The sequence below is a fragment of the Vombatus ursinus genome, unplaced genomic scaffold (assembly GCF_900497805.2).
Source record: "Vombatus ursinus unplaced genomic scaffold, bare-nosed wombat genome assembly UNPS02014831.1, whole genome shotgun sequence".
Lineage (NCBI taxonomy): Eukaryota > Metazoa > Chordata > Mammalia > Diprotodontia > Vombatidae > Vombatus > Vombatus ursinus.
In genome coordinates, this window is record NW_020954609.1 from 1,854,312 (window position 1) to 1,866,611 (window position 12,300).

Consider the following 12,300-nt stretch of genomic DNA (forward strand, 5'->3'; position numbering starts at 1 on the left):
GTCCAATGACTAAAAAATTAATACACTAGACAAACTGATCTATATCCATATAGACATAATTCCTATATGTGAAATCAGAAATACACATACAAGATGCAGCTAAGTGAAACAATGGCTTACAGATTTCCAACTCCTTTATTTGAAAGGAGTTCAAATGGGAGGGAGGCACAGATAAAGGAGTTGGGAGAATTAGTTTCATCATATGCCCAAAGGTAACGAGAAGTATTTCATGGGATACCAGAACCCTTTACACTATACCACGTTGCCTCCCAAAGAATTGGAAGGTACTAGAAATGGGGAGACTGATTTTTTTTAAATGAAATTGTTATTTTAATAGGAAATGGCTTATCTATGGAGGAGTAATTTCAGAATCAGCTATCTGTACATAGATAATAGACCAGTTACAGCAAAAGTCAAAATCAATGCAAAATTAGGATATAGATAAGAAGATACTGTGTACAGTTGACTGAAAAATAAGAAACTGATGAAAAAGCCATTGACACCAATCACCATGATTCCTTAAGAGAATTTTAGCCACTGTAACACAGTCAACACAAACATTTGATTTCCTTACCAAGAAAATGAAGAGATACACTGCAGTAAAAGTCTACAAAAGTTAAAAGAGTAGAAGTTCATTTGAAAAACATTCAAGAGGAAGATGGGTGAACATTATAGTTTATGTTACCTCACAAAACAATGAAATATAGTGGAGAAAATAATTCTGCAGCATTCTTAGTTTGAGAGCCAACTAAACCAAAGAATTTCATGATGAAAACTGAAAGAATGATAAATAGGTGTGAAATGGAAGAGGTTTTCAATAGTTTCCATGGCAATATATTCTCATCATTGAAGACCATGGACCATTTGGACTCTTCACTACAGTAAACAATGTGTTATAGAAGGAAGTAGAAATGATACTTAAGAATATGGAGCTGTGGAGTGCCTATATCTGACCAAATACCAGGTGAAAAGAAGATCTAGAGGCAATATGATTTGAAAGGCAGCCAGGGACCCATCTTTAAGACTTCTAAAATGGTAATATTCTAAAAGATTGTAAAAAATATCATGCATAGCAGGATCACCAAACTCGTGCCTACTTTTTTATTCTCTATAAAATAGCCTATGTATTGAGATGAAAACAGGAAAAGAAACAACAGCTTTTGCAGTTTTTTTTACAGTAGACTTATAATCACGAGTAACTGTGAGGCATAGAGAATTAAAAAAAAAACACGTTTATTATCAAGATAAAAATGCATTTGCCCTGGTTAAACAAAATGTAGCCTTAGAATTTAGGTTGTCCTTGAACAAGGTAAGTGTCAGGCACATGTTGATATTTCATCAAATTCCAAAGAGAGGATTTTAATGCTCCTCAGAGTATCATCATGAAGCAAGATATAAAAAGATGAGACACACTTGCCAAAGGTGTTTTGACAGTGTGATGGATGGAGGATATTCCACTTATAGTGCAAATAAAAAGGTGATTTCTTATAGCTAGATGGTGAGCTTCTTCAGAAGCTCCTGTCCATCAACAATATTGTATTGTAGTGGTATCAAGCTCAAATAGATATGAGAGCTGTATATGTTCAATTGTATATTTATTTTGTTAAATATTTCCCAATTACATTTTTAACTGGTTCAACTACACTTGGGGAGTACTGCTCCCCAAGACACCTCTGCTGCGTTATGCCTGGCCCCAGAATACTACAGGGTTTTCTCAATAAGAGCTACAGCTATTCACAGAAACAATGACCTAGCAAATCATAGAGAAAAAATTTTAAAAGTGATTGAAAAATGTACATTGCTTAGGTTACGAAATGCAGTTGGATGGAGTCCACTGAGTTACTACACAGGTACTGCAGTTGACCAACAATCTTGCTCCAGATTTGAATAGAATGAGTTAGTTTTCATTTGGGAAAATGAGCAACATTTTCAAAAATCCTAAATTGCAAAAACCCATCATGATAATAATAGCTTGAATTTATCTAGTGCTTTAAGGTTTTCAAATTGCTTTACATGTTATCTCACTCAGTACTCACAACATCCCTTTGAGATAGGTACTATTATTATTCCCATTTTAAAGATGAGAAAACTGAGGCTGAGAGGTCAAGTGATTTTCTTGGGGGGTCACACAGCTACATCTAATAAGTGGCTGAGGCAGGATTTGAACTCAGAGCTTCCTGACTCTAAGTCCAGCACCACTCTATCCACCATGCCACCTAGCTGCCACCAACAATTTTCTCACTGCTATAACATGACCACAAATCTGGTAACAACAACAATCTCAAAATACTCAAAATCACAGATGCTTCAAAAAGGTAATGGAAAGATGCATGGTAGGTGGAAGTAGGCTACAGCTTATTTCCAGATGATTGGTGGATAAATAAATGGCATCAGAGACATATATGATTGAAAAAGGTGGGCCAATCATGTAATGAAGATGAGTTAACCCAAGTGTTGTACTGGCATCCATTAATCATTAAAATAATTTCTAGCACGTTGTGCAGATTATCCATAAAGGATTTCTTGAAAAATAGATGAGAATTACAGATTGAAAAAGCATGGCTAGGCTGATGGAAGGGAAGAGCCACATTGAAGAGATAAAAAATTTCATCACAGCATTATTGAATCTCACAAACATTCGTAAAGATCAATGTTTATGAGATGCTGCTGAAAGAAATAATAGATTTAGAGCCAGAAGGGACGTGAGAGATCATCTAGTCTGTCAGTTCTCACACTTTTTTTCTCAGGATCCCTTTACCCTCTTAACAATTATTGAGGACGCCTAAAGACCTTTGGTTTATGTGGATTATATCTATTGATATTTACCATATTAGAAATTATCTTAGTATTATGAAAATAGTTTTAGCCTCTAAGACCCCCTGAAAGGGTCTCAGGGAACCCCAGGGGTCCCTGGACCACACTTGGAAGAACACTGATCTAATCCAACTCCCTCATTTTGGCCCAAAGCTGGAATTTGAACCCAGGTCCTGTGACTTAAAACCACCCACTGCTTTCCCCACTAGATGACACTGCCTCCCTGGAAGGTACTATATTATGCATTATAATTAATAAGCTGCTAAAATCAAGGAAATCCTTATGAAGAGACCATTCAGTACCAGACCAAAATATCTGCATTTAAAACATGTTTATTTTAAACAGGTCATTTTTTAAAAGTTTACATCGAAACAAAAACATTTTTGCTTTTAATAAGTTGTTTCAGACTAGATTTCTTTTTCTATCTTTCTATTCTTTTGCCTAAGTGGCATATCTATTGACTAAACCTATAAGTGAATTTCCATTTGGCTTTTGTTGACTACCTGAGAAAACCTGTTCAGGAGACCAAATAAAATCTCCTGGATGAAAAACATGGAGCAGAAATTCATTTGGATGCAGATTTAAGCTTCTGCCTTTCTTCATCTTCCTTCTCAAATCCTGAACAGACAACAGATCTCCCTTTGGGGTACTGAGCACAGCACCTACGCAACTCTTGGATGACAGCCTCACACTTAGACTCCATGTAGTTGTTGGCTGAAAAACAAAGACTAATTCTATGAGAGAAAGTAAACTGAGCAAGTAGGGTGTGTACAATTTTTTTTTTAAAGATCAGTGACTTGAAAACTTTCCCTGTAAACTTAAAGAGCTAGCATAACCCATTAGAAATAGTAAAGGGAAAAGAAGTATTCCCATCCACCAACCAAAATTAGTGGGGGAGAGATTGGGCCCTTTAGGATATGGAGCAGGGGGATGGAAGAGGAAATGAGGGAGGAATCTAACCTAGGGGAAGATTCTAACCTAGACCAATTATTTTTGTAGCCTAATCTGTTTTCAGATTTAGCTCATAAATAATCGAAACTAAAATTTGCAAGAAAAAGAGTGAGGCAAAATTTTCAATGCCTACTAGTATTGTAAGACACCTTGATGGATAGTCATTTATTAATTCTGCAGAGTGTCTCAAGTAGTTTAAAATAATCTTCCTTTATTTGCTGTTTTGTTGTCTAATTTATCTGTGTACCTGGGGAGGAGAGTAGCGCAGTAAAACCTCAAGTTCCTTTTCAGGAAATACTGTATTGACTGGCATGAGTTTCAACTTTATTGCTTTGATGTTTTTACTCTAAAGAATTAGAAGGGGGAGGGGAAGGAGAAAAGCCCATAGCAAGCACTGAAACCTAGAGAGTCTATGTATCACTGCACTTGCCAATATTCATAACATGAGATTCTCACTTCCATTTACTAAACAGTAGCAACTTATTCAGAACTGCAGAAATTAATTTTATCACTAAATGGAACCTAAGATTTATCCCTTCAGCAATTTTGCAGTCCCTGATAAATCTCAGAAGACTTTAAGTGTATCAAATAGAAGAAAAAAAATTTGACATACAAAATGACTGAAAGGTAGTATTTTAGTATTATGGTATTAGTATAATTCCACATAGTATTATTTCCTTTCAAGTTTCAGATGCAGAGCTTGGCTTAAGCATATCTTCTGTTCTAGAGAAGGGGTTCTTAACTTAGGAAGCCCCTTGGAGTTACATATACATTTCAGGGGTCCATGAACTTCAATGGGAAGAAAAATTCCATCTTTACTTTCACTACCCCCTAACTGAAATTTAGCATTTCTTTCAATTATTATAGAGGTGACCAGAACATTCTTCTGAGCAGGGGTCCATGACATGACAAAAACTAAGAACTCCTGTTCCAGAGAAATGTGGACTTGAAGCTGCTGCAGCTCCAGCTGACTCTTCCTAGCTCCTTTATATTAGAAGGCAGCTATAGGAATCAAGGACCATATGCTGACTAGCTCTCCCTTTTCTCCTCCCCTTCACCCAAGCCAAGAACATGGAGTCAGATGCTCCTTTAATTCTTAGTCTGTCTGTCCTGGCCATGTGATTATTTCAAAGTGCGTGTATTTATTCATTAGACACACACACGTATATGTGTACACATGTACATACATACATTATATGTACATGCATACATACATACATACATATACTATACATGTTAGGGAGAGAAAAACAGTTTTCTTACCTTCTCAAAATTGAGGGCAAGGGGGTAAGTAAATAAGGTATTAAAATTCTTCCTAAATGGTTAATAAAATGGATTCCTTGTAAAAGTCTTATACAACTCATTTAAGATTTCAGAAAAATAACTGAAAACTTCATCATTTAACAAAAGTAAAACTTATATACCAATTCTCATCTGCTTTGTACTTGTGATGGGATTCCAATGATATCAAAAGTAGTTCCCCATGTGAAAGAAGCCAGTTTTGAGTACAGAGGGGATGAGAATCAGGCCCAGGAAGGTAAGCCCTCCCTTCAAAGGGCCTTCTTCCAATTCAACTTCACTAATAGAATTCTTTGCTGTGGTCATTCTTCATCAATTGGACCTTAATTTCCCCATTCCACAGCAGCTGAGGGGGTATCTAGAACTCCAACTTTCTACCCAGGTTCAAGTGGTTAATCAACCACAGTATAATGCCACTCATTTAAAACCAGCCCTCCCTTTTTAACACCACAGGGTAAGAGCTTTTTAGTCGTATGGGACCTTGGGGCTCATCTAATAAAAACTCTTCATTTTACAGATGAGGAAACTAAGGCCAACGGTAGTTAGGTGTCTCACCTAATATCATTCAGTTAGAAAGTATCAGGGCCAGAATTTGAACTCGGGCCCTCTGACTCTAAATCCAGTGCTTTTCCCACTAACATCATGCTTTATAAAACATAGGTGAAAAAAGTAGAACTTGCTACTATATTTTTTTGAGCCATAAAGAGAATCATCCTTAATTTACACTGGTAATGTAGCCAGTGAAAGAAAAAGTGCAGAAACTGGGTATTACTATGAGACAAGTTAAATGTTAACTTGCAGATGGATGGTCTGACTCTTGAAGCTCATACACAAAATGAAAAAAAGAAAATCACTAGAATAAAGCACCATATGTAAGTACCTTGCAAGCATTTCTGTATTTCACAGGCTTGTTTCTGGCAGGGATCCTTCTGGGACATATCCATTAAAACTAAAACAAGAAAAAAAAATACGATTATAGAGTGTTTATTTTGCTTTCCCATAAAAAAATCTTTTCTGGCTCATAGGCTCTATTTTTGCTCTATTTTCTACCCCTAACCATACTGAGACTTAGGGATTTTCATCTAAAATTTTTACTCTGAACCCCTTCATCACTGGAAAGAAGTTACACTAGTGTAATTACAAAACCCTCTGGCCATTTACAGGATGAGCAGACTGCATTTACAGTACCAACCTCACTCAATTAGGGAAAACAATAGTTTATATTTACTTTCAGAACTGTTAACAATGGTAGCATAGAGAGGCTTTCCAAAAAGCAAGATCCTCCAACCCCAATGCAACTGAACTATCCCAGCTACTTTGGCTTTATCTCAGGAAGCTCCTTACCAGGGCAATCAAATACATCCTTGGGAATTGGCAACAACTAAAATGCTATTACCTGGGAAAAGTGTCTATGAACACCTAAAGTGGATTTTTGGAAGTTTCCAAGAAAGGAGTTTGTTATTTAAATATAAAATATGGTAAACAGAGATTGAGTTTAAAACTCCCTGAGACTTTGAAGACATGTGGCATTTCTGAAAGGGGAAAGGTCCTTGAAGACTGGAGCCAACCTGGGTGGTGCCCTTTCTCAGAACTCCTAAGTTCTCAGTAGATCCAAGTATACCAGTGCTGGAATGGAAGACATGCAAGCAAAAACTAGGATGTTTTTATGAAGGGAGAAAGAGGAATGCAAAGTTTGGGGAGGGGTAGGAAAGGGAAAAACAAAACAAAACATGTTGACTGCTGAAGGCTCCCGTCTAAGTCAGTACCAAGTCCTTGGTGATCAGGGCATCTTTTCTGGAGGTGCTGCTTTTTGTGTGAGGATGTCAAACGGAGGTTCTGACCGACGATGTCCATTAAAGATTCCATGGCACTTTCCAAGAGTCAGAGGTTTTAAGCTAGGTGTCCTGACTCAATGACCACCTCTGGACTTGCCTTGTATCTACCTAACATTCCCCCTGCGGTTTTACAGTATTCTTCACTTTCCTTCCTAAACTGTTGTGCTGTGTTCTTGAACAGTTTTCACTTTTCCCCCCAAAGGTAGATGCACTTCAGTGCTGGGTGAAGTGATTCCCATATAATGTACACAACAAATGGACATATCTTCCTAGAATCCCAGCACCTGGAAAACAAATATTATTATTAAAACTCCATAACCACGTATAAGCATAAAAAAGTATAAAAAGGGTAAAGCGATAACATCAATATTTACCAGATTAATCGTCAGGCAAGAGCTTAAGCAACAGCTCCTCAACTCCCCTGACCTGTTAAACAAAGAGAAAAAAGAATACAGCGCTCTCTCTTTCTCTCTCTTTCCTAGAGGGGGCTAAATCAAATTGAGAACAATTAGCTATAATACATACCATTAAGTGGTGCTCTATCTCCCATATCCTAGAGTTGTTATCCAGGTAGTGCTCTTCAGGGTACAGCTGCCACATTAGTGGTAGCTGTGAGGGAGGGAGATGACTGGGCCTGACTGCATCACTTAGGGGTACCTGTACCTGCTGCACTCGAGCCCTAACGAAACTGGTCTCCTATGGGGAAATAATTGTAAACACTGAAACCATACCCTCCCCAAAGACTGAAAATGGATAGAAACCAAGTTGATAGAAAATCAAGAGTTACCTCTTCCACAAACGCAATCCATGTTCGCTGGTATTCATCCCGGTAGACACCTTCCTGGTGTACCCAGAGGTGATCAGGTGGGGCTCCCACAATGTCCCCTTCTGCCATTCTGGGCTTTGGGTTCCAATTCTAAGATTGCTTTTGTCCACCTAAGTCTGCAGCACCCATGCCCAGGACACAAGTGTGATTTCTGGGGTCTGAATGAATTCATGAGTGAGCTATTAGACCTGAAAGTCAACACCTGGTGCTAGAGATCACCTAGGGCAGGGGTTCTTAACCAAGAGTCTGAACTTGGCTTTCTTTTCTTTTTTATTAAATATTTTGAAAACTGTATTTCAATATAATTGGATTCCCTGATCATTCTATATAGTTTATGTTATATATTCAAAAACAAAATTCTGAGGAGGGGTCCAGAGGTTTCACCAGGCTGCCCAAGAGGTCCATGACACACAAAGGTTAAGAACCCCTCACCTAGGGTCTAGCTAAATTAATTCCTGTTTTCAAAACCTAAAACTCAACAGAAGAAACTAGAAGCCCATTAAAAACCAACTGTTCTAGCAACCGCTCACATTCTTAGATAATGGCGACGACGCAAATATGGGAAGTGGTCGAGGGAAAGTGGGCTCTGCCAAAACCAAATGGCTCTGGGGATACAGACTGGCCCCTAAATAACTCCCACTTGTGACCAATACTTGTAGTTACTGGGAGTGGGGGAGGAGAGGACCATTCTATGACTGCCATTTCTGGCATCCTAAATAACAGATGTTAAGCTTGTTTCCCTAACTTTCTTTTCACAATGGTGAAAGTTCTAGACATGACATTAGGAAATCTGGGTTTAAAAGGACCAGAGAGCTTTCATTTCCTAACTCTCATGACCTGGAACAAGCTAGTAGGCTTCTCTGGTCCTGGTTCCTCATTTAGGGGATTCAGGGGATAAAAAAACCACTTTGTAAATCCTAAAGTGCTATTATTCTGACAGACCAACAGTGCAACTGGCCTTTCATTTAATATATACATATATATATATATATTTTTTTAAGAGCAAAAGACACCCTAAAATAACCTACATTATGGTCTGGAGATAATACTGGGGCCTCAAATACCGTAACAGCACAACTCAAGCCCTGGCAGATTCCACCAAGCTAGAGAGACTCCAATAGAGTAACAGCTAATGTTTTTATATAGCACTTTACCTACATTACCTCACTTGATCCCCACAGCTACCTTGTAAGGTAGGTATGATGGGTATTAAGATTCACATTTTACAGAAAAGGAAGTTAGAAGGTTAGGGAGATGATGGCTCATGGTCACAAATCTAATGAGTGAGATTTGAACCGAGTCTTTTCTAAGTACAGCACTCTCCACTATAGCATGCAGATTCTTACTCTGGGTGGATCCTGTGACTGACCAGGCTCAACTAGTTCCACAGGTATATGATCAGCTATCAAAAGTCGTGTTTATCTGTCCAACAAAGTTGAGTTTGAGGTTCTGATGGGGCATCCAGTGTGTTCCAAAGACAATTGGAGACAAGATACTGGAAGTCAGAAAAGCCATGAGCTGGAGCTGGAGATTTGGGAGTCATGCACGTTGAGGTGATGCTTGCGGCCCTAAGAGTGGATGATGAAATCCTAAGTGGTGAATATAAAGGAAGAAAAGCAGAGGGCCAGAATGGTGTTGGTGTATGCCCACAGCTGAGCCAGAGAAGGAAGCAGAGAGGAAGGAATGCTAACTGGAGGAATAGAATTGGAGAACATTAAGGCTAGAAGAGACCTTAGAGATCCCTCATCCAATCCCATCACATTTGACAGATGAGGAAACTGAGGTCTATGAGGTAATGTGATTTGCCCAAGGTCCCATATCCAGTGACAGGACTAGAGGCCAGGACTCCTGATTGCCAAACTGTTATTTCATCGTGTTATGGTGCCTCTCCAAGTAGAGGATGAAAACAAATAGGTTCAAGAAGAAGTTAGATAAATTCAAGGATGATATAGCCATGATGAATTACTAAGGCAAAGTGGGGATATTTAGGGAAATCCCTAACTGCTTGAGAGGACATCAAAGAAGGTCTTATTAGATGAGACACACTGCTCTTCTGACATATACTGGTATTTCTGTTTCAAATCTTGTGTTATTTAAACTGAAAGGACTTAGGTAAAGGCTTCCCTATACAATTCATTTGATTTTTTTGATGTTTGTTTTGCAATTAGAAAGCTGCTTTAAATTTACAGGTTTTTAGCTACAATTACTAATGTCTACCCATCAAATATACTTATTTTCTTTGAAGAATCAATAATTAAAATATTTTTATTGAATTGAATGATCAGTAATTAAATTGGTCCAACTGAATTGATTATTTAATCTTAACCACCAGACAATTTTATGGCTGTACAATACATAAATAATTCAAGTTGTGAAAAACCACACTATATACATGCACTGAAAATTAATGAATGTAATTTTGGAATAAAAATGGACTATAATAGTGTCACCTAATACTTATATGGTGATAATTATAATAATTATAAATTAATAATTATATTGTCATCCTGAATATATCTAAACATTTTACAAAGTAAAATTATCCACCACCCAAAAGTAGTCACCTCTGTACATTCATAGAAGAATTGGCACAATTGCTTTAGATGGGAAATCAAGGGAAACTTTGGGGAAAATTTAGGTGGTCCCGTGCAAAGATGCTTTTTTGGTCCAACTGTTGTTAATCCTGAAAAAAGTGCCATGGGATCTTTAATAAGCTCGTGTGCCAAGAATCTTGCTCTTTTCAGAGAATCAAAAAGACCGTAGGTACCACTGGGTTTCTTGCCCCAAGTCCAAAGTGAGATAGAAATCGGTTTGAAACTGACTTAGAGAAAAGAGGAAAGACTACCAATAATTCAGGAAGCTCTTCAATATTTCTTCCTTCCCACTACTGCCAAACCTACCTGACTTCCAAGACTTAAGAAGAAAATGTGATGGGATCATGGCATTACACTAGAACCCTCAATGTTCCTTAGATTATAGACCCCAAAGGCCCATTTCTAAAGCTGTGCTCTGACTCTGTATGTGTGAGATTGGTAAAAAGCACCTTCCAGACCTTGAGTCAAGAGAGTGGCAGCTCAAGGCCACTGAGGAGGGCTTGATGCTGGCTGACTTCCGGGAGCCGCCAACCATAAGAAGGAGCAGGGCAAAAATCCAATCCTGGTTAGAGGAAAAGGCCCAAAAGTTCAATCTGATCCCTCACACCCTTGGAACACCTCCTCTTCCTTCCCTTCCCCTCCACCACGGAAAAGACATCAATGAGATTTTTTAATAAAATCCAACACTCTGCCACCTGATGTTTCTCAGTTTTCCGGCCTCGTTTTGTCGCGGCCAAACGAAATAAAATAGAATGGCTCCTCTCCCCTCCCTTCCCTCTCGTTACTTGAAGTGACAATCACGGGGAAAAGATCCCTAAACCTGAAGCCTAACTAATCTCCTTGGAAAGGGGGGGAGGGAAGCACACCATCTCCAAAGGGTGTCCTAGGGGCCGGCGCTCGGGGCTCGCGCAGGATTCCAGGCCGCTGAGGGAGAGGGAGGGGCGGCGGCCCGTGAGGGCCGCACGAGGCCGAGCGTAAAAGCGCGGGAAGGGCGCGCGAGGGGGAGGGGCCGTTAGCGGGCGCCTGAGGAGAAAGGAAAGTTCTAGAACCCGCCTCGCGTCATCGGTGTCTAGGCAACCCTGACAGCCCCGGCGCTAGGCGCCCAGCGGCCTCTCTCTGACCAAAACACTCAGCTCCTCCGGAGCCTCAAAGTTCACTAAGCACCACCTCAGGGCCCTCTTCTCCGACGGCCGCCCGCCCCTGGCCTCGCCTCGTCTCGCCTCCGCCCCGAGTCCCCACCCCGCGGCCCGCCTCTCACCAGGCCGCCGGCCCCTGCCACCGCCCCCGCCACCGGCCGCCCCCTCCTGGCCTCCCCGGGCCAGCCGGCCCGCTCGACCCGCCTTCGCCGGCCCTCTCTCCTCCCCCGGGCACGCCTCCGCGCCGTCCCCCCCCCCCCCCCCCCCCCCCCCCCCCCCCCGCACGCCCCCGCGCCGCCCCCCGCCCCCCCCCCCCCCCCCACCCCCCAGGCACCCCGGCCGCCCGCCCGGCCCCGCGTCCCGCCTCCCCCCGGGGGCTCGCACGGACCCGCTGGGTGGCTGCGCCGCCGGATCCGGGCCGACACACAGGCAGAGGAGAGGGAAGCCGAAGCGGGTTGAAGAGGGCCGACACAGCCGAACGGTCACGGTCGCCGCCGCCGCCGCTCTGTCGAGAGAGAAAGAGCTCTGCGGGTCACGACCGGCTGCTCTGGCACTAGGGGGCGAGTGGCGGGTTGGGCACGCGAGCGCCTCGGTAATAAAGGGGGCGGGCTACCGGCGCGCGCCGGGGCCAATCCAAGATGGCCGTCCTGGCGGTGCACCTCCAGTCGGACGCCTTTTTGGTGGCCCTCAACCATGCCCTGAGCACCGAAAAGGAGGAGGTCATGGGACTATGCCTCGGCGAGGTGAGGGGCTCGGGCCTTCGGGCGGCGCTGGGCGGCCATTTGGCCGGCCCTTCGGCCCTTCAGCTGCCCCTGCCCCCCCCACCTCCGCGGGGTGGGGCAGCC

At 41.7% G+C, this 12,300-nt stretch overlaps 3 protein-coding genes across 6 annotated transcripts in view; 1 reads left to right on the forward strand and 2 right to left on the reverse strand.

Annotated features, from left to right (window-relative positions):
- Positions 1-3,185: 3,185 nt before the first annotated feature.
- CMC4 (C-X9-C motif containing 4) lies at positions 3,186-11,925 on the reverse strand. Of its 2 annotated transcripts, none has more exons than XM_027838945.1 (3): positions 11,844-11,925; positions 5,945-6,013; positions 3,186-3,528 (listed from the first exon to the last, which is right to left on the reverse strand). In XM_027838945.1, exons 2-3 carry the CDS (start codon positions 6,006-6,008, stop codon positions 3,380-3,382), a joined length of 213 nt encoding a protein of 70 aa, XP_027694746.1. In that variant the 5' UTR covers positions 6,009-6,013; positions 11,844-11,925; the 3' UTR covers positions 3,186-3,379. The 2 variants fall into 2 exon arrangements, with proteins under 2 accessions (XP_027694746.1, XP_027694745.1); XM_027838944.1 differs by lacking the exon at positions 11,844-11,925 and adding an exon at positions 6,831-7,121.
- On the reverse strand, positions 7,093-11,920 carry MTCP1 (mature T cell proliferation 1). The gene is made up of 5 exons (XM_027838943.1): positions 11,844-11,920; positions 7,687-7,883; positions 7,425-7,595; positions 7,274-7,325; positions 7,093-7,183 (listed from the first exon to the last, which is right to left on the reverse strand). The coding sequence occupies exons 2-4, from the start codon at positions 7,792-7,794 to the stop codon at positions 7,278-7,280; spliced, it is 327 nt and encodes a 108-aa protein (XP_027694744.1). The 5' UTR covers positions 7,795-7,883; positions 11,844-11,920; the 3' UTR covers positions 7,093-7,183; positions 7,274-7,277.
- A 73-nt stretch (positions 11,926-11,998) lies between the features above and the next one.
- BRCC3 (BRCA1/BRCA2-containing complex subunit 3) overlaps positions 11,999-12,300 on the forward strand; it is a 39,441-nt gene continuing 39,139 nt past the window's right edge. For all 3 annotated transcript variants that reach the window (XM_027838942.1, XM_027838939.1, XM_027838941.1), the window contains exon 1: positions 11,999-12,198. In XM_027838942.1, coding sequence (XP_027694743.1) covers positions 12,094-12,198 — 105 coding nt within the window. In that variant the 5' untranslated portion in view covers positions 11,999-12,093. The remainder of the gene's footprint in view (positions 12,199-12,300) is intronic.

Excerpts from the sequence above, each read along its gene's own strand:
- MTCP1 (XM_027838943.1), bottom strand. The coding sequence starts at position 7,794 with ATGGCAGAAGGGGACATTGTGGGAGCCCCACCTGATCACCTCTGGGTA. Across the intron at positions 7,596-7,686 it reads GGATTGCGTTTGTGGAAGAG|GAGACCAGTTTCGTTAGGGC; the intron begins GTAACTCTTGAT and ends ATTTCCCCATAG. Across the intron at positions 7,326-7,424 it reads AGATAGAGCACCACTTAATG|GTCAGGGGAGTTGAGGAGCT; the intron begins GTATGTATTATA and ends TTTGTTTAACAG.
- CMC4 (XM_027838944.1), bottom strand. The coding sequence starts at position 6,930 with ATGGAATCTTTAATGGACATCGTCGGTCAGAACCTCCGTTTGACATCC. Across the intron at positions 6,014-6,830 it reads CCCTGATCACCAAGGACTTG|TTTTAATGGATATGTCCCAG; the intron begins GTACTGACTTAG and ends TTCTTGTTTTAG. Across the intron at positions 3,529-5,944 it reads AATACAGAAATGCTTGCAAG|CCAACAACTACATGGAGTCT; the intron begins GTACTTACATAT and ends TTTGTTTTTCAG.